The 21,447-nt window shown below is 44.2% G+C and overlaps 1 protein-coding gene across 7 annotated transcripts in view; it reads left to right on the top strand.

Moving 5' to 3' along the window:
• Nucleotides 1-21,447, top strand: part of MEF2D (myocyte enhancer factor 2D) — a 139,609-nt gene that overhangs the window by 107,327 nt on the left and 10,835 nt on the right. For 6 of the 7 annotated variants that reach the window (XM_075843532.1, XM_075843529.1, XM_075843530.1 and 3 more), the window contains 5 exons: nt 13,821-13,958; nt 16,411-16,621; nt 18,032-18,088; nt 20,688-20,878; nt 21,401-21,421. In XM_075843532.1, coding sequence (XP_075699647.1) covers nt 13,821-13,958; nt 16,411-16,621; nt 18,032-18,088; nt 20,688-20,878; nt 21,401-21,421 — 618 coding nt within the window. The remainder of the gene's footprint in view (nt 1-13,820; nt 13,959-16,410; nt 16,622-18,031; nt 18,089-20,687; nt 20,879-21,400; nt 21,422-21,447) is intronic. The other variant, XM_075843535.1, reaches the window with a different exon arrangement.

Raw genomic sequence — 21,447 nt, 5'->3', positions numbered from 1 at the left:
CATTTATGGCGTTTATAGCCTAGGATGCCCTTTGTCCTGCAGCGATACTCTTCCTGACATAACTTAGAAGGGACATGGACAAATCTGAATCCAGACCGGGCCGCAGCCGGGACTAACCCACCAGCGGGGGCCATTTTGTATCTAATCAGTGCAGCCTTTTAGAGCTGATAGGGCGACACCTCTGGCCCCCGGGGCTATCACCGGCGAGGCGTTTAAGAGCTAAAGCTGCTATTGTAACGATAAGGAAGGTCCAGGCCTTATCTGCCTGATAACGGGGCGATTACTGCTGTATCCTGCTCCCTGGGGAAGGTTGATGGGTTTTGCCTTATATAGGAAGAAGGGAAATTACCTACTAATCTGAGTTACGAGGGGGAAATACACAACGTGATATATATTTTTTTTTTTTATGTTCAGGAATACGCAGAAAAATAAATGCTGTATTGGCCGTATTCTGCACTAAGGGGCCTGGCGAAATAGTCGTACTAAGGCCGCGCAGTTGTGTGAGACAAAATATGGCATACATGTCAGTCGACCGTAGTCTGGCCTCTACAACTGTATATACGGGTTGTCCCACTAAAGACATTAATAACCTGTCCACAGAATAGGTGATAAATGTTGGATCGCTGGGATCGCTACTGACCGCTAGAAAGGGGGTGGTACTGAGTTCCCCGTTCATCCTCACTGTACTACCGATATGAGGAAAACCTTTAATGGAGCGGTGCCGCTCTATTCAAAGTCTATGGGACTGATGGAGACTGCCGAGTATGGTGCTCAGCTGTTTCCGGCAGTCCCTTAGATGTAACGCGGGATGGTGGGACAGACTACTGCTATTTAAGCTCCTCCTTTCTGCAGGAGGGAGGAGTGAGAAAATACGGGGGCTTGGGACCCCTGTTCTAGTAATGGGTGTGGGTCGCAGTAATGGGGCCCCCAGCAATCAAACATTTTAACCTATACTGTGGATAGTAGATAAATTTCTAATGTGGGACAGCCCCTTTAAGAGAAAACTCCGCCATTTTGGGCTAAGATGGAAAATGCCCCAAATTATCGGTTTATTAGAGGCTTTTGTTATGCGGTCCTTATTCGTGATTGCACGTGCCGCCATATTTAGTGACGTCACTCCGACTATAAAAGTGGCGTATCTATGACTAGAGCGAGGTTCCTTAGTATTGGTGGATTATGGCGGCAGTATGGCGGCTGACTTTCTCAATTACAACATCCTAATGACCCATTTTGGTATCCATATGTTTACACTGCCGGCTGCATTGTTTTTCTTTACTAAAATAGCTTTATTTATAAAAATGTCAGCACATGGACTAGACTGAAGGATCCGAGGTTACCAAGATGAGGGCCGTTTAAGGAAAAAAAAAAAGTAGAGTTGAGTTTAGTGGGACAGTAAGGGAGCGTGGAGCACTGCACACCCCGTGCTGACTCTGTGATACCCTACAGGGGGCCAGGGATCGATTCCTCTGGAGGGATCACATCTCAAGAAGCTCAGCTGTTTTTTGATGACATAAGTTGGTGGCAGGAGGGACAGGGACTGTCTTGATGAACTTACACAGTCTACGGGGCAGAGAAAAACGGAGGGTGTGATGCGATGATCTGGTGTCCTGGAATCATCATATAATGTAATAGTATAATAGCCAGTACTGTTGCATAAGTGTGAAAGTAAGGCACGGGCGATATTGAGGCATTTGGGTTGTCCATCACATGATCACCTCCGAAAATCTGACCCTTGCACCATCTTAACGCACCATGCACATTCCCTCGTGTGACCCTTATACAAATAGTGCAGGTGCCCTTAAAGGGGGTTTTAAGGACAACAGGCCCTTTTTTTTTCTAATCTCGTATGACCCCTTTAAAGGGGACCCCTCAGGGTGAATTGATGTAAGCGCAGGACGCGCTCACACGTTGCAGGGGAGACCTCATGGGCTACAGGGTTTTCGCTGACCCGTCCACAGACCCGTACTTGTCCCTGGATGTATTAGGTGTAAACAAATGATAGTGTTTGTTTACAGAAATGTTAGCACTTCCTGTCCGCAATCTTCAATAAACTTTATCTATAGCGTCCTGGAGAACATTGCACTTTGCTTCACAAGCGACTGCGGTCTCCTGTAATGGAGTCTGTGAGTTTCCTGTGTAACTAACGGCCAGTGTCCCAGGAATGGATTTACATTTTAAGAGCAGAGAAAGGCCAAAGATTTACATAAAGGCCTCAGAGTGTCTGAATCATTGGAATAGATTATATCAGACTGGTCTTCTAGGAAAGAAGGGAGGAAAATGCCACTGCCCGAGGTGCTAGAGTAACGCCAGTCACATAGCAAAGTTCCCTAATCAACTTGTATATAGGGAGCAGTATTATAGTAGTTATATTCTTGTATATAGGAGGCAGTATTATAGTAGTTATATTCTTGTATATAGGGGCAGTATTATAGTAGTTATATTCTTGTATATAGCGGCAGTATTATAGTAGTTATATTCTTGTATATAGCGGCAGTATTATAGTAGTTATATTCTTGTATATAGGAGCAGTATTATAGTAGTTATATTCTTGTATATAGGGGGCAGTATTATAGTAGTTATATTCTTGTATATAGGGAGCAGTATTATAGTAGTTATATTCTTGTATATAGAAGCAGTATTATAGTAGTTATATTCTTGTATATAGAAGCAGTATTATAGTAGTTATATTCTTGTATATAGGGGCAGTATTATAGTAGTTATATTCTTGTATATAGGGGGCAGTATTATAGTAGTTATATTCTTGTATATAGGAGCAGTATTATAGTAGTTATATTCTTGTATATAGGGGCAGTATTATAGTAGTTATATTCTTGTATATAGGGGGCAGTATTATAGTAGTTATATTCTTGTATATAGGGAGCAGTATTATAGTAGTTATATTCTTGTATATAGGGGCAGTATTATAGTAGTTATATTCTTGTATATAGGGGCAGTATTATAGTAGTTATATTCTTGTATATAGGGGCAGTATTATAGTAGTTATATTCTTGTATATAGCGGCAGTATTATAGTAGTTATATTCTTGTATATAGCGGCAGTATTATAGTAGTTATATTCTTGTATATAGGAGCAGTATTATAGTAGTTATATTCTTGTATATAGGGGGCAGTATTATAGTAGTTATATTCTTGTATATAGGGAGCAGTATTATAGTAGTTATATTCTTGTATATAGAAGCAGTATTATAGTAGTTATATTCTTGTATATAGAAGCAGTATTATAGTAGTTATATTCTTGTATATAGGGGCAGTATTATAGTAGTTATATTCTTGTATATAGGGGCAGTATTATAGTAGTTATATTCTTGTATATAGGAGCAGTATTATAGTAGTTATATTCTTGTATATAGGAGCAGTATTATAGTAGTTATATTCTTGTATATAGGGGCAGTATTATAGTAGTTATATTCTTGTATATAGGGGGCAGTGTTATAGTAGTTATATTCTTGTATATAGGGGGCAGTATTATAGTAGTTATATTCTTGTATATAGGGAGCAGTATTATAGTAGTTATATTCTTGTATATAGGGGGCAGTATTATAGTAGTTATATTCTTGTATATAGGGGGCAGTATTAGAGTAGTTATATTCTTGTACATAGAGGGCAGTAGTATAGTAGATATATTCTTGTATATAGGAGGCAGTATTATAGTAGTTATATTCTTGTATATAGGGGGCAGTATTATAGTAGTTATATTCTTGTATATAGGGGGCAGTATTATAGTAGTTATATTCTTGTATATAGGGGCAGTATTATAGTAGTTATATTCTTGTATATAGGGGACAGTATTATAGTAGTTATATTCTTGTGTATAGGGGCAGTATTATAGTAGTTATATTCTTGTATATAGGAGCAGTATTATAGTAGTTATATTCCTGTATATAGGGGCAGTAATATAGTAGTTATATTCTTGTATATAGGGTGCAGTATTATAGTCGTTATATTCTTGTATATAGGGCCAGTATTATAGTAGTTATATTCTTGTATATAGGGGGCAGTATTATAGTAGTTATATTCTTGTATATAGGGGACAGTATTATAGTAGTTATATTCTTGTATATTTGGGCAGTATTATAGTAGTTATAATCTTGTATATAGGGGCAGTATTATAGCAGTTATATTCTTGTATATAGGAGCAGTATTATAGTAGTTATATTCTTGTATATGTTAGCAGTACTATAGTAGTTATATTCTTGTATATAGGAGGCAGTATTATAGTAGTTATATTCTTTTATATAGGGGCAGTATTATAGTAGTTATATTCTTATATATAGGGGGCAGTATTATAGTAGTTATATTCTTGTATATATGGGGCAGTATTATAGTAGTTATATTCTTGTATTTAGGAGCTGTATTATAGTAGTTATTTTCTTGTATATAGGGGCAGTATTATAGTAGTTATATTCTTGTATATAGGAGGCAGTATTATAGTAGTTATATTCTTGTATATAGGGGCAGTATTATAGTAGTTATATTCTTGTATATAGGGGGCAGTATTATAGTAGTTATATTCTTGTATATAGGAGCAGTATTATAGTAGTTATATTCTTGTATATAGGAGCAGTATTATAGTAGTTATATTCTTGTATATAGGAGGCAGTATTATAGTAGTTATATTCTTGTATATAGGGGCAGTATTATAGTAGTTATATTCTTGTATATAGGGGCAGTATTATAGTAGTTATATTCTTGTATATAGGAGTAGTATTATAGTAGTTATATTCTTGTATATAGGAGCAGTATTATAGTAGTTATATTCTTGTATATAGGAGGCAGTATTATAGTAGTTATATTCTTGTATATAGGGGCAGTATTATAGTAGCTATATTCTTGTATATAGGGGGCAGTATTATAGTAGTTATATTCTTGTATATAGGAGCAGTATTATAGTAGTTATATTCTTGTATATAGGAGCAGTATTATAGTAGTTATATTCTTGTATATAGGGAGCAGTATTATAGTAGTTATATTCTTGTATATAGGTGCAGTATTTTAGTAGTTATATTCTTGTATATAGGGGGCAGTATATTATTAGCTAGTGCCCGTGCAGTTTGTTAGGCCAAAGACTGAATATGAATACAATCACAGAAATATATAAATGGTTGCATGTCTATTCTACAACAAGATAAGGATATGTTTGCTGGAACTTGTGGTCCATCTCAGTAAGAAGTTATGAGAACCTGTCCATATGTCCTGGGTTGAGATTGGGTGTGGTAGTTATAGGGTTAATTCTGTTCTTTAAACTTCTAGAAGGTGGTTGTTTAGTGGGTAGATCCATGTTCACCCTTGCAGTCCCGGCATCTGGCAGTAAATCAGTGGGGTCGTGTGTGTGTGCAATCATCACCCCACCACCAGCATATAAAGCAGCCCTTTGCTCCGCGCCCTCACCAGTAATTGCCTCCTACAATTCTTCTTACTCACTGCGTTTTCAAGGTCTCATTATATACATATGGCAGCCTTCGCTTCCCCGCTGCAAGATTAAAGGGAGCAGGCGCTTATTACTTGTATAGGGCGGACTCCAACTCCTATTTAAATAATACTAATGCCGAAACTCTCAGAAGGCCCCGAAATGATCAAACATAACATTTTAGCTCTATTAGTCGGAGCTGTGGGTGGAATATTGTTTACTAGCTGCGCCAGTTTATAGGGAAATATCAACACCCCTCAGAGATTTCATATAGTGGCACTGAGCATCAACGCTTTTAACTCTTACTTGCCTGAATTGCTGGCAAAACCACGTTTTGGGGCAATTGTCTGACCGTATGGGCAACGGTGGGTCTTGGTGCCCCACTAGCTGTGTCGTGTACTGGCATAAATGCTGGCAGGGTGAATGTGGGGACGCCAACATTTATGCATAGCCACCAGCCTAGGTCTGTATGGAGCAACTTGGCCTCTCGTTTTACTGGGGAGTCTGGATCGGTGCCATGCCAGTGATCGTAGACCGCTGTGCCGAAAGCGGCTGCCTCTTTTTTTGCGTGGTTGGTGTCTAATCCCCGGTGGGGTGGAGGGGTATGTTGTTTCAGGCTCGATGCACCTTTCCTTAGTTAAAGGGTTAACAGAGTCTAAGAGCGGGTTTAGACGAGATCCTCCGCGGGTGGTGCGCGGGTGCCGCTGTGTAATTCGCACCATTTAGAGCTTCCTCAGCGTGTTCCCGATCCGTCTGAATTTCTGAAGAGCTCCCAGTCATAATGTCAGATTGACGCTAAAGACATGCAGGTGTATGGATGAGGGATGCAGTCGTGGTATCTCACCCCCAAACCTCTGTACCTGGGCTGAGTTATACGAGAGGGTCCATTCGTTGTGCAGTATTATAATTAGTCATTTAATTTCCTCATATGAGATGTCACCATCGTTGAGGTTTCGAATAATTAACATAGAATTACGCAATATCTTTGCATTTTTTATGCTAATGATCCCTCTCTCTAGTGAAAGCTTCAGGTAGTGTCAGGAAGCTTCTGGTAAAGGCCTGCATTTATTTCAGGAATGAGGAGAAAACTATTCCATCATTTATCCGCATCGAGGAGATTGATGGAGGTCTCTTCCTATCATCGCTCAAAATTAATTAGGTCCCGTCACTCGGTGAAGCACTAAGAATTTTTTTTTGGGTTGTGTCCAAAAATCCAACACTGTAAACCTACCCTTTTGGCTGGACTAGCATTGGTCAGTCGGGAGTACAACATGGAGAACCACCATCCATGGGAATTCTTTGTAGCCCGATTTACTAAAGGGGTTTTATATTTTTTGGTTAGTAAGGCTAAACTAGAGGAGCCCTGATCTCGAAGAAACGGGTGGGAGAATTGCCCTATGGACGCGCACGCCCGGAACCACATTGCCGTCAGTATTTAGTCGTACTATGACGGTGTGTAGAGTGACCATTGGTCATACATACGGCTCTTGTTACTCCAAGACTAGGTCTGGTGTCATTTTTGGTGACCTCTGAGAGCTTGAGATGTCCTTGTAAAAGAATTTTAAGCCTTGAAATGATTGACCTGATCCCCTCGCTTTGTACGGAGGAGGCCGCTAACGATTTTAGGTGTTTCTGCACATTCTCGTTTGCTCGCTGAAGCCTCCGCGGTGACTGAGAGAGTTTTGAATGTCATTGTCTGACCTTTCCGTTGTCACTTTATCCGCTCGGCCTCCCTCCCCCCCCCCCCTCCTTCGGCTCTAACCCTGCCAGTGCCAGGAGTATCTCTGAGATCCCGCTGGCAGTGGCGGGGTTAATTCCCGCTTTACCCTGACGGAGGCGGAATCATCTGATCTTCATTTCTTTTTCATGAGAAGACACGTTACCGCGCCACATGGAGCCGGCCTGCCGAAATCACAGCCATGGACACATCTGGAGAAACTAATCGTGTATCCAATATTTCTAAAGGACGTCGAAGAATCGTTCCATTTCTTTTTATTTTTGTAATCCACTAATGTGAGATTTAAAGTGATAACGGAGGAGACGGGATAAGACGTTAACCCTTTGTATCCAGCAGACCACATCCTGACATAATGGCCACCTCCACAATAAGGGGGGGGGGGGATAAGATACCTCCATATTATTCTGGATATGGCTTCCTGTAGTATTGAGTAAGTCACCGTTCTAGCAATTGAAGGGGTTGTATGAGGTAAAAAAAACAAAAAAACATAGCTTCTTCCTTTGTGAAACAGCGCCACTTTTGTCCATGGGCTGCGTCTGGTATTGCAGCTCAGTTCTATTTGCTTGAATGGGGCTGAGCTGCAATACCAGAACAAGAGTGGCGCTGTTTCACAAAAGAAGTAGCCATGTTTTTCTAATGTCATACTACCGGGGGAGGAGACCAGGCTTGTTCGCATCAGACAATGGGGAATTTAGAAAGGATTTTTTTTAAAAAATTCTTAAACCTTTTTGGGCATTTTGTTTTATTTTTTTATATTTTTTTTGTTACATTTTTTTTTAGCAGGAATATTTTCACAAGAGCCGTCACCTTTTAAATTATGTCATCTGTGTGGGGTTCTTTCAAACTGAACTAATGGGCCAGGTGGTACTTAATGGGCCAAGCAGGCGAAATTGGCCCCTTCCTTTCTTAGAAGCAGGGCTATTCCTTGGGAGTCAGGGCTGCGTGGAATTGTCATGTGACCCTTCTTTACACTGCTGACTGGTTGACAGGGAATAGGGGAGGAGCTTATTTGGTAAGACATCTACTGATCAGCTTTCTGATAGGCTGTTCGTGAGATGTAATTGAATCCACCAATTCAGCATTATTAGGGCACCTGTAAGATTTATCGGGGTATCCCCACCCCACATTGAAGTCAACAGGAGGCGAAAAATAACCACTAAAAAAAATGATCAATTTTTAACCGTTACGTGGGGTTCCCTATAATCTATGGGCCTCTCAAAAGTGCCCCCTCAGTGGGCATTCTCCTCGATCCCCCAGTCAGGCTTATGAATAAAGTATGTCGTGATGACCGAGACCGTCTATAGATGTCCATCTACGTGACACGTGGCATGAATTTTGTGCCCCCTTATAGATTTTTGGCCTGTTAACCCTTTCCCTCACCCCCAGTTTTGGCAGCAGCACCCCAACCTCCTGTTGCTTTATAAATCTGAGTAAACAAATCGCGTTCTCCCTCCTCGGAGCAGCGCCGAACAGGCCGTGCTCTTCTGTGGTTTTTGAGGCCGCTGGTAATGTAACTAAATACCATTAATAAAATTTGTGGTTAACCGTCGCTCCCCCACCCCCTTTTTTTTTTTTAATAACTCCAAGCGGCACACAAAACATTTATAAGAAATACATTTATCACAGCGGACGATGAATTCGCCCTCCTCAGCACAATTCTGTCAGATGGCCTGTGCGCCAATGATAACAAATCATCCTCGGTTTGCGGCCATTGGCGAGGGACTCGGTAGGAGATATTTTTGGATCAACCTGACAAAAATTAAATTATCACGAAGTCGGGGACAAAAAATATGATGGAATTTGCTGAGTACTGTCATGTACTACAACACCAAGATGTGCATGCTGGGAACTGTAGTCCTACAACATGCCGCGTGCCGTGGACATTTTTAAATTTTTGGCTAATTTGAGGCAGAGAAAATATTTCATTTTTTTATTGTATTGGGCGCCGTGACCGTAACCTGTATTTATAGAGGATTTTGGTGCTTTCGTGTTGATTCTCAGTAAATATTCTGAGAAATCGATCGGCTCGGCTGGTTCATAACACAGAACCCTTTTCATCTGTCTTTATTAGTGTTTATAAGTGAGAGCTGCCATTTAGATTGTCATGCCAAGAGCAACACTAAATTGGGCCCGTATTCTGTAATAGAACAGTGCCCCCAGAGGCCAGATGTAATTACAACAGTAATGCCTGATCAAAGCATCTCAGAATTTTATTCTGGAAAATATATAGACTGATTTTATACTGGTATTTAGAAGCATAATTTATAAAGAAGAGGTAAGATGGTTGAGCATGTTAAAGCCAACTGCTGGCGCACGAGTCCAGCTCTGGAGTATAATACAGCATGTAACTCAGGCTCAGTACAGGATAAGTAATGTATGTACACAGTGACTCCACCAGCAGAATAGTGAGCGCAGCTCTGGAGTATAATACAGGATGTAACTCAGGATCAGTACAGGATAAGTAATGTATGTACACAGTGACTCCACCAGCAGAATAGTGAGTGCAGCTCTGGAGTATAATACAGGATGTAACTCAGGATCAGTACAGGATAAGTAATGTAATGTATGTACACAGTGACTCCACCAGCAGAATAGTGAGTGCAGCTCTGGAGTATAATACAGGATGTAACTCAGGATCAGTACAGGATAAGTAATGTATGTACACAGTGACTCCACCAGCAGAATAGTGAGTGCAGGTCTGGAGTATAATACAGGATGTAACTCAGGAGCAGTACAGGATAAGTAATGTAATGTATGTACATAGTGACTCCTCCAGCAGAATAGTGAGTGCAGCTCTGGAGTATAATACAGGATGTAACTCAGGATCAGTACAGGATAAGTAATGTATGTACACAGTGACTCCACCAGCAGAATAGTGAGTGCAGGTCTGGAGTATAATACAGGATGTAACTCAGGATCAGTACAGGATAAGTAATGTAATGTATGTACACAGTGACTCCACCAGCAGAATAGTGAGTGCAGCTCTGGAGTATCATACAGGATGTAACTCAGGATCAGTACAGGAGAAGTAATGTAATGTATGTACACAGTGACTCCACCGGCAGAATAGTGAGTACAGCTCTGCAGTATAATACAGGATGTAACTCAGGATCAGTACAGGATAAGTAATGTAATGTATGTACACAGTGACTCCTCCAGCAGAATAGTGAGTGCAGGTCTGGAGTATAATACAGGATGTAACTCAGGATCAGTACAGGATAAGTAATGTAATGTATGTACATAGTGACTCCTCCAGCAGAATAGTGAGTGCAGCTCTGGAGTATAATACAGATATAACGCAGGATCAGTAGAGGATAAGTCATGTATTTACAGAGTAGCTCAGCTGTTTATGTCGATTATTTGGATGTAAAATGCTGCTCAGAGGTAGACCTGCTATTTAGGACGCCCTTCAATCTCTGTGGTTTAGTATTTGCTTTTTTTTTTTGCACCTGCTTGGAAGACTCCAGTCTGAGTAGTTTAGAAGTTAGCAAGTGATCTCGGGGCTGCCGGCTAAGCACATGGAGGCGGCTTGTCACCTGAGAGACTTCCTTAGTGCTGTTCTTATGCCTTCAGCAGATGTCCTGAGTCCGTATGGCCGACGTGCTTGGTGTGCGCTTATGCGGCTGAAATGAGAAAATATGTTCACTTTGCATTCTGTTGTGAATCTCAGCTGTTCGCATTGTTCAGGCTTTATATAGTCCGTGTGGGAATCCCTGCTGCCCCTTTAAGTCCTTTACAGCAGGAGAGGTCAGCGACAGTGAGGGCCCGAGCAGCACAAGGAAGGGCTATAGGATTATTAATAATCCTAAAAATCTAAATTAATTGCCCCCCCCTTGAGACGCCGATTTTATTAAATGGTTAAAAATATCCAATATGGCTGCCTTTACGGCTCCAGCTTTGCCCGAATATATAAAAAATGGCTGCCACTGCTTAACCTGGCAGATTTACCTCTGCTGTGGTGAAGACACTTGTTAGGTGTAACGCCAACCGTTTTGCGGTCTTATTGACGGGTGAGAATGTTGCATCGGGCACGGTTTGGAGGGATTTTGGGCATTCGGTGCAGCGAGACAAAAAATGTTTCGATCAGTTGGTAAGAAACTTTTCACTTTCCGCCTGAGTACATCCTGCCCAGATGCCCAGACACAAAGCAGGATCTTGGTATCCTAAGTGCACATGAGGCGAGCCGAACACCCGCTCATAAAATCCTAAATGCATTTCATCGCCGTTTGCACTCCACTTAAATGCCGGGGCACGGGCAGCAGGAAACCATTAGACAATTTTAAGAGATTCCGTGACTGCCATTTAACGTTGGCATCGCCAGAACGTCCTATAAATCTTATCCTGTGGAGCCCCCTACATGCCAGGAGGGGAGAGCGGGGCCGCAGGACAAGGATACTAAAATTCTGACGCTGGCATTCACCCGGGCACTGTCCATACGTGGTAACATTTGGCGGCATTTAAAGAAATTAGACTTGTCCTGTTCTGTCATTAAAAATGTGTTCTATCTGATCCCAGGAAAGGTGGGTGACCGCAGGGCTCCCATTACAGCCCTTAAAGGGAGCGACTATTAAGCATTCCGGAGCCTAGGAAACATGGGTGACAACCTCTGTGCAAGCGGTTTTGGAAAGCTGGGTGGTAGTAGAAGCCCTGGCATCACAGCGGGGGGGATGGGTAGAGGTTTTACTGGTGGTCGATGCTCTTTTTTTGGCTTACTGATGTTATTCCTATTTCTCGGAAACCTGAGTGTCCACTAATATGGCCTCCATTACCATTCACCCAGCTTTCCTAGAGTCCACTATGGCATTTTCTTACTTGGGCATATCACTGTGTAAGTTTTTTTTTTTTCATGGCTACTTGTCCAGTAGGTGGCGCTCTTTTTTTTTTGCATGTGAATTAATCTATGTTTTTATTTTATCTTTTGAAATGTAAGAAAGTGCCCATTAACTCCTTTACCGGAGGGATTCAATGTTTTAGCGGCGGGCTCCAGACACGCTCCTCCTGGCTACCGACTGTCGCCGGTTTATTTTAAGACACCTCTGCGTGTAAAAATAGCCAAATTTACAGAATAAAAGAACCCGACAGCTGCAGAGCAATTTTTTTTTTTTCCGAGTCAGCAAACGAAGCAAGAATTCATTGCAATTACGTATCTTGTCCCAACCAAGAAGCTCTGCTGAGGCAGCAGCGAGACGGTCGGAATTTTTTATTTATTTTTTGGCCTGTCACTGGTTTCGGTCGAGACGGGCTCCTAATTCATGCTTTATATACAGGAGAAGCTCTCAGGCGTAACCCCCCCCCCCCCCACCCCAGAGGCGCCCAGACCCAAAATATCCCCCCTTTGGAGACGCGATTCAGCCATATGACAAAACGACCTCTATATAGGGGCCAGTAATGGTTTATTTTACTCAGCCCTGTTATTATGTGTATATAAATGTATGTATACGCGGCTTGTGTCTGTATATGGGGGGATACAATAAAGCTTGTTGAAACAGCCAGAAGATGTCTATTTAGGTCGCAACTTCCAGACGGTGCGGGAAGATGTGCAGGTAAAATGGCTGTATTATCTGCATCGTGTGGCCTGGATGGACCTCAGGCCACGATGTCCAGTGAATTTCCTCCAATCCAAAAAGTCTGGTAATCCGTAGAGTGGCAAATATTATATGTTCAAATGATGTGCTCCCAATATTGTCTAAACTTAAAATCATGGCACCCACTGGGGTATCATTGAGGAACGGTACAACGCTATTATTGTTGTGGCACAGTATGAAATGGATGTCACTGTATGGCAGTATCATGTAGGCGCCGTGCGGCAGTATTATGTAGGCGCCATGTGGCAGTATCATGTAGGCGCCAAGTGGCAGTATCATGTAGGCGCCAAGTGGCAGTATCATGTAGGCGCCAAGTGGCAGTATCATGTAGGCGCCAAGTGGCAGTATCATGTAGGCGCCAAGCGGCAGTATCATGTAGGCGCCATGCGGCAGTATCATGTAGGCGCCATGCGGCAGTATCATGTAGGCGCCATGCGGCAGTATCATGTAGGCGCCGTGCGGCAGTATCATGTAGGCGCCGTGCGGCAGTATCATGTAGGCGCCGTGTGGCAGTATCATGTAGGCGCCAAGTGGCAGTATCATGTAGGCGCCATGCGGCAGTATCATGTAGGCGCCATGCGGCAGTTTTATGTGGGCACTGTATAGAGGTATTATTTAAGCATTATATGGCACTATTATTGGGGCAGTATCATGACCGTATCACCCTAAAAAGGCCTCCACAGGAGCAAGAATACAAATGGAAGACTTGAAGCCTGTCGGGTAGAATAATTGATGGGTATTATAGGTCTATTGCACACATTTCGACCACGAATCAATGACGGCATCGAGGCAGAAGTTGCCTCATACCTTAACGCCATCACTGGCTCCTGGTCCGGTACGAATGATTTACCACCACCTGCACGTAGTGAAGGGAACATAGCATGTAGCATGTACGCCTCACCCTATCAATAGTCATTATCAAAATTCATGTAGTCAACAACAATATGGCAACACCAGTGAATGGCAACACCAGTGGGTACAGCATTTTAGGCTATGGGTCGCCCTCCTTCCCCACTGTCCCTGTGAGCGGAAGAGGTTCAGAGCTGAGCTTTTCCTGGTTGTGATTTCAGACGTTAAGAAAGAAAGGTTTTAACGGGTGCGACAGCCCCGAACCGGACGGGGATGACTCCATTGACCAGAGCCCTCTCATGGAAGACAAATATCGCAAAGCCAGCGAGGACTTGGATATTCTATTCAAACGCTACGGTGTAAGTACCCGACCGCTGTCAACCACTCTTCATCTCTCTTCTTCTCTCTCTTTTTTTTCTTTTTCCCCTTTTCTTTTTTTATTTGTTCCCTATTCCCACCATCCCTAAAAAAAAAAAAATTGGAAAAAAAAAAATACCAAACCCTCCCCCCAATTCGGAAAAGCAGGCGCTGAACAAGAAGCACAGGGAATACGAGAGCCCGGACGCGGACGAGGTGTTTGCGCTGACTCCGCAGACAGAGGAGAAATATAAAAAGATTGACGAGGAATTTGATAAAATGATGCAAAGTTATAGACTCGCAGTGAGTACCGCGGGGGAGGGAGCCACAGGCCAAAGCAGCACTGCACGTTCTGACATTCTGCGCTACCCAACATGGCGGATGCGGTCACATCAACGCCTTCTAATAAATGGTCATTGGTCAAAACAGCGACCAGTAAGCCACAATTGGAGACATTTTTTTTTTAGACTCCGCCCACAATTTAAAAATATAAGGGGGCGACTGAAACTTCAATATCCCACTCATATCGCCGCTTCCTGGTCCCCTGAGATTTTGGGAGGGGGATATTAAGGTTAGTGGCAGTCACCCCTCAATTTTTAGGTAATGAATGGAGTCATGTTTTAATTCTCCGGTTCTGGTGTGGCCATCCCCTCACCTGGCCCTATAGCCTATCGACATTTCAGCCATGTTTTACCCTCGGCCCTATAACTAGAGGGTAACTTATGGGCCCAATGCACATTTTGTAACGGGCCGCACCTACCACCTGCCATTGATAAGACTAGCATCTTATGTAAGAGAGGGGCCCCTTCAGACACCGGGGCCCGGGTGCGACTGTTATGTCTGCACCCACACGTCCCTTTAATATAACCAGTCAGTTTACAGTATGGTGGTAACGCCTAAAGATCATACCCCCCCCCCCCCCCCCCCAAAAATAAAAAATTTAAAAACAATCCCCAATTAATACAAGTCCTCGAGTCGTCGTCTGTCAAGTTGTGCCAACGTTTCCCATTCAGGGGGCCAGAAAAGGATGTTGACCACCCTATGGGGGCTGAAATATGGGCCATATTGGTGGTCACCCAGCTTTCCCTGGACTGTTGAATCGGATTATTAAAAACCTGACAGAAAAGGGTGCCTAGAAGGTGAAAAGCTGAGTGACAACGGACATGTCCGCCATCACAGCTTTCCCAGACTTCTGAAGTGGAAAGTCACAGACTCGGTGATTCCTGACTGGAATGGACGGCTTTAATAAATCCTTCACCATTCCCATCACCGCACGTATCTAGGAGTGCCTGTCCCGATAGTAAATATTGGGACACCGGTCACATTGGGGTCGAATTGACCCGTGTATGGCCAATGCGTTAATGGCTGGCAAACAGTACCAGCAGGGGGCAGCCTCGTACATAAGTCTCCAGCCTCCTGTCATGGAGTAGGGCCAGGAACCTGCAGTGCTGCTTCATGAAAATATAGACCCTAACCCTCCATCTTTGGGGTGGGTCAGAAGCACCCAGCTCAGAAACCCCATCCCGGAGCTGAGGGGTTATGGGATCATGGGGTGTGCGCTTGCATGGCTCTGCTTTATTGGCCTTGGTTACCTCACATAAGGGATATATATATATATATACAGCAAGCCGAGCCTCCATTACCTGCACACAGCAGAGTCGGCCATTTTGAAAGCTAAGCTAATACTTCCTGTCACCTTAGAGACTTGATAGGCTGCAACCATAGCCATCTAGCTAAAAAAAAAAATGGCCGCTTCTGTTATGTACGGGGGTCCGGTGAACCTTAATACACCAGACTAACGAGGTAGAAGGAATTAATCGCTGAACAAGGGTCTTCAATAAAATGGGCTCCTCGTGATCCAGTCATCCAATCCCTATTATTAACCCCTTAACCAATGTTTTCTAATATTGTGTGTGATTTGCCTTTCTTCCTGGCAGCTGGAGGTTCCTAACCGGCTTTTATTCCCCCCCCAAAATGTTTAACCTGTTAACCGTAGCGGGGACGTTGGCGCCATCTTGAAATATTACCTCAGAGGATAAAATAGGAGTCTGTAACTTAACGTCTCATGTCTAATGTTCCCCCCCATTCATAACGCATGAATTGTGTACAGTTGCTGTGGGATGTTGTGATGATGATAATGATGATGATGATGGGTGCGGGGGCAGATAACGTCTCATGTTGTACATTTCATGTTTTCCCGCACATTGTATTGTAAATGATTCATTATATAGAATTGGATGTGGGTACCAGAATATTTCAGAAACTGGTGCACAGGTCAAAGGTGTTATAACCCACGGCGACCGGCCAAATCCTGTCATTTTATTGGTTACTATGGGTTACGGCACCTCTTTCTCTTTGCTGCCACGCCTCAGTTGTGAATTGGCGCAGCTAACATGGCGCACAGTGTTTGCGGTCGCTCTGCGGTTACTCTCTAATCTGCTTTTGTGTGTTCAGTCTGCAGTTCCTGCACCGAATTTTGCAATGCCAGTAACAGTACCGGTGACCAATCAGAATGCACTGCAGTTCAGCAACCCCGGGGGCTCGCTGGTCACACAGTCTCTGATGACGGCCTCACTCACAGACCCCAGACTCCTGTCACCGCAGCCTCAGACTCTACAGAGGAACACAGTGTCTCCAGGGCTACCCCAGAGGCCAGCCAGTGCAGGTGAGTGTATACGAGGGCCTAGTGCTAACCCGACAACTGCCACGCATGTGAAGTACTACCACTGCCACATATATGTACAGCAAAGCCCTCTACCCAGACAGCCACACATGTGTAGCACTACCTCCGCCATGTACGTGTAGCACTACCTCCGCCATGTACGTGTAGCACTACCTCCGCCATGTACGTGTAGCACTACCTCCGCCATGTACGTGTAGCACTACCTCCGCCATGTACGTGTAGCACTACCTCCGCCATGTACGTGTAGCACTACCTCCGCCATGTACGTGTAGCACTCCCTCCGCCGTGTAATTACAGCACTCCCTCCGCCGTGTACGTGTAGCACTACCTCCGCCATGTACTTACAGCACTCCCTCCGCCATGTACTTACAGCACTCCCTCCGCCGTGTACGTGTAGCACTCCCTCCGCCGTGTACGTGTAGCACTACCTCCGCCATGTACTTACAGCACTCCCTCCGCCATGTACTTACAGCACTCCCTCCGCCATGTACTTACAGCACTCCCTCCGCCATGTACTTACAGCACTCCCTCCGCCGTGTACGTGTAGCACTCCCTCCGCCGTGTACGTGTAGCACTCCCTCCGCCGTGTACGTGTAGCACTCCCTCCGCCGTGTACGTGTAGCACTCCCTCCGCCGTGTACGTGTAGCACTCCCTCCGCCGTGTACGTGTAGCACTCCCTCCGCCGTGTACTTACAGCACTCCCTCCGCCGTGTACGTGCAGCACTCCCTCCGCCGTGTACGTGCAGCACTCCCTCCGCCGTGTACGTGCAGCACTCCCTCCGCCGTGTACGTGCAGCACTACCTCCGCCCAGAAAGGCACAAATGTGCTGTACTACCAATGCAACGTATTGATCGCAAAACCCACTCCCCATAGAGCCACGGATGTGTAGTTCTACCACTGCCACAAATATATAGCACTACCTCTGCCCAGACAGGCACAAATGCTACGTATGTATACCTCTCTGTCATGCTGCGTACTAATACACCAACTCTCCTCCGCGGTACTACTGCCTTCTCTCCTCCGCGGTACTACTGCCTTCTCTCCTCCGCGGTACTACTGCCTTCTCTCCTCCGCGGTACTACTGCCTTCTCTCCTCCGCGGTACTACTGCCTTCTCTCCTCCGCAGTACTACTGCCTACTATCATCCGCAGTACTACTGCCTACTATCATCCGCAGTACTACTTCTCTCATCCACCGTACTACTGCATTATCTCATGCACAGTACGACTTCATGCACATAACTACCACAAACACATAGTACTACTGCCTGAATGTCCCCTAAATCCCCCTACAAGTTCCATTACTCCTTGCTACTGGTTTTCCTACATACTTGGTGACCTGATACATCTTTGGGCTTCATGTTACTGACCCGCTCTCTTTGTATCTGTAGGAGCGATGCTCGGGGGAGACCTTAACAATTCTAATGGAACCTGTCCAAGCCCCGTAGGTGAGTGTGGCACCGCTGATCACCCGCTGTTCTGCATTGTGGGTGATGTTACTGAGCTGACAGCAGGACGCTGTGTGTGCCATGTGTTCTGCCCATTACACCACAGGATATTCCAGTGACAGGGCAGTGTCTGTCTTTTGTGTAGTTCTGGGATTATTCTTGGGAACTGTGAACACACACGGACTGTATTTCTTTTTATTTCCCTGACTCGTAGGACTAAATAACAGCCAGTTCTCCAGAATGTGATGCAATCCTGTTAAAGGAGACCTAGCAAAAGAAAAAAAGACCTCTCTGTAAACATTAAAAATGTGAAAACCGCTTTGTAATATCTTCCTTCTAGGCTGAGATATAATTACTTGAAGTTACAGGCCCGAAGCCTGAGGCTGTACTACTGCGAGATTCAGATGACAACATGTTCTGATTTCTGTCAGGTGCAGTTTTGTCATAGAGGCCGTGTGTGGATTCAGATGTCACAGTCTCCATGACAACACTGATAGAAATCAGAAGTAAATATGTAGTGATCAGAATCTCGCAGTAGTGCAGCCTCCGGCTTTGGGCCTGTAGCTTCAAAGGATCGTATGTCAGCATAATCTATCAAAAAACGGTTTTCAGATGTTTTATGTACATAAAAAATTAGTAAAATCCTCTATTTACATAAGGCCGGCCCATACCGCAGAGTGTTCAGATCATATAGGAATAGCTGCGCTATGATTTTCTGCATTGGTTAGGAAGTGACTGGTTGCTATGGGTAACGCCATCTTTTCCTCGCCTTCATAGATTGTCTGGGCATTGAAGGGTTAGTGCAGAATTCCCCGTTTCACCAGACGGACATTACACATAATCACACTGCCGCTTTGATTAATATGATTTCATTAGCGCTATTAGATTTCGATCCCCCTACCCCCTCTCTCCCTGGTACAGATGCCACGCCAGTTTCACGGTGCTGTCTAAGGCGCTCAAGTCTTCTCTGCCTGTAATTATACTGGACACCAGTGTTCAGGTGACCCCCTCACGGATGTCATGTGAATTGCACGTTGCGAGACGATAGGAAAATTGTAAAAAAAAATTAAAATAAATCCCCCAAAAACCCCCTGCTGTAGCGGCAGCTTCCTGGCATCCATTGCTCCAGTCATTAGCTGACCACTTATGCCACCATTGTGTCACAAAATATATTGTTTTACTATATGAGACCTGGATAGCCCAGTTATGAGTGTTTGGGGGCGTTCTGCCCGGTGAATCTTCCCTTAAAGGGGTCGTCCAGTCAAGTAAATAAAGCGTAATCATTGTATAATAAGTTCTGCAACTTTCTAATATACGTTTGTACTTTAATTCCTCGCCATTTTGAGGATATCTGCTTGCTGTCAATGAATAAAAGCATTCATTTATCCAAACTGACAAATTAAATAATAGCCTTGTGGCCCATAACAACCAATCACCGTGCAGCTTTCATTTTTCCAACGCAGTTTCAGAAATGAAAGCGGAGCTCTGATTGGATGTAAACAATGGGGAAAAACTGGCCTTGTTACATGAAAACCTACTCACATCTCAGGGTTTGTTACAATTGTAGACCATCCATTGTGCGCCTTGACTCCAGGCTAATACATTTTTACCTGCCCTGATACATTGTAACAAACTATCAGAACTGTAGGAAAATTTCTACGCTGATACATTGTCACAAACGGCAGTGGTGTGAGCAAAGATAGGTTTTCAGCTTCCATTTATTGACAGCAAGCAGAGGTCTTGGACATTGACTCATTTATATTATCCATTATGGAAAGAGCTGTTCAGGTTGTTTAAAGGAACAGTCCTATTTAAAGGGAAAAAATACATTTGTTCCGCTCCACATAAAAATGTATTCACACTGGTATGACCCCTTTCCTAGGACCCGCTCTTGCTCTATACAGAGGGGGACCCCTTTATCGGTGTGTCAGGGGTCCTGTGCTCTTTACAGGCCCCAGGAAGTGACATCATCAGTGGGAGTTATTGTTTTTGTAGGGGGCGGAGTCTTGTTTAATTTTGAAACCAAACTCTATTTCCCCTGTAAACAAAGCAATGGTCAAAATCCTGTCAAATCTGCAAGTTTTGTGCGGGAGAAGTCACGGGGGATGGTCTGCGGGAACCCCGACCTCCGTCCCCATCAGCTGTTGCAGATTCTGGCCGGGCTGGTTCTATGAATGTCACCATTGACGTCACCCAGCATTCCTTGCATTCTTCCTGCTCGCTTGCTGGAAACTGGAGTATGGCTTGCGCTGGAGGACCCTGAGGGAACGGCCTCTCCGCATGCACCTCATCCCTGCCAAAATGGGGCTGATTAACCCCTTACCACAACGGCGCAGTTACCACTCTCTGCGTAGGGTTAAATTATGCCCGCCCTCCTCATGTGAATGCTGCTAATAAAGTTAATTGAAAAAAAAAAGCACCTGGCACATGCCCATCACTACAGAGCACGGTTTCTATAAGGAGGCAGCCATTTTGGCAAGGCCCGGATGGTCAATGATTTCATTATATACCGTTACATTGTCCACAAAATGGCTGCCGTCACAAGTTCACACAGTCTGTAAAAAGTCACTTATTTTTTTTTCCCTCCCTTTTCCTACAGGCAACGGCTACATAAGCGCGCGAGCCTCTCCGGGCCTGATACCGGTATCGAACGGCAACTCCCTGGGTAAAGTCAACCAAGCTAAATCGCCTCCACCTTCATCCCAGAACAATCAGCTCGGAGCCAACAGCCGCAAACCAGACTTGCGCGTCATCACCTCACAAGGCGGCAAGGGGTTAATGCATCACTTGGTGAGTTGAAGGCACTGAATGCCTCTGACTGACTTCGGTTGGATCCCGGTGACTACTTTGTCATAAACTGGCTGATATTAGAGGGGAAAAACTCATGTCGTCCCTGCTTCAATATTTCTCTCCTACCCCGAATTTATTTGGGAAGGCAGAAAGAGTGGAAAAACATAGGTAAATTTCGAATTTTTAGTGAGATGGAGTTGCCCTTTAATTTTAAGGACAGTTGCGTATATGCTTAAATTCGATGTGATATTATTGTTGGGACTCGTGGAAGTGCTGGAGGTGCGTATCAGTACGGTGGCACTCGTACTACAAGGTACACAGGGAAAAATGTTCATACTATGGGAAAGTTATTTTTACTAGAGTTCCCCTTTAAGGTCGTATACAGTGGTTGTTTGAATGTTGCTTGTACCATGTTCATCCTGGGCGGCTTCTCCTGTGTGTTCGGTTCCATGAAGCGTTCCTCTGTCTAACCAGCCACATTTCTCTCTCTCTTTCCTTCAATACTCTGCTTTTTGCATCCAGGTGGAGGATCAGTTGGAAATGGTGAGTGTCCTCGCTTGCTTTGCTCT

The sequence above is a fragment of the Rhinoderma darwinii genome, chromosome 12 (assembly GCF_050947455.1).
Source record: "Rhinoderma darwinii isolate aRhiDar2 chromosome 12, aRhiDar2.hap1, whole genome shotgun sequence".
In the NCBI taxonomy this organism is placed as follows: domain Eukaryota; kingdom Metazoa; phylum Chordata; class Amphibia; order Anura; family Rhinodermatidae; genus Rhinoderma; species Rhinoderma darwinii.
Note: the sequence above shows the minus strand (reverse complement) of the source record. Positions and strands in the feature narration are given on the sequence as shown.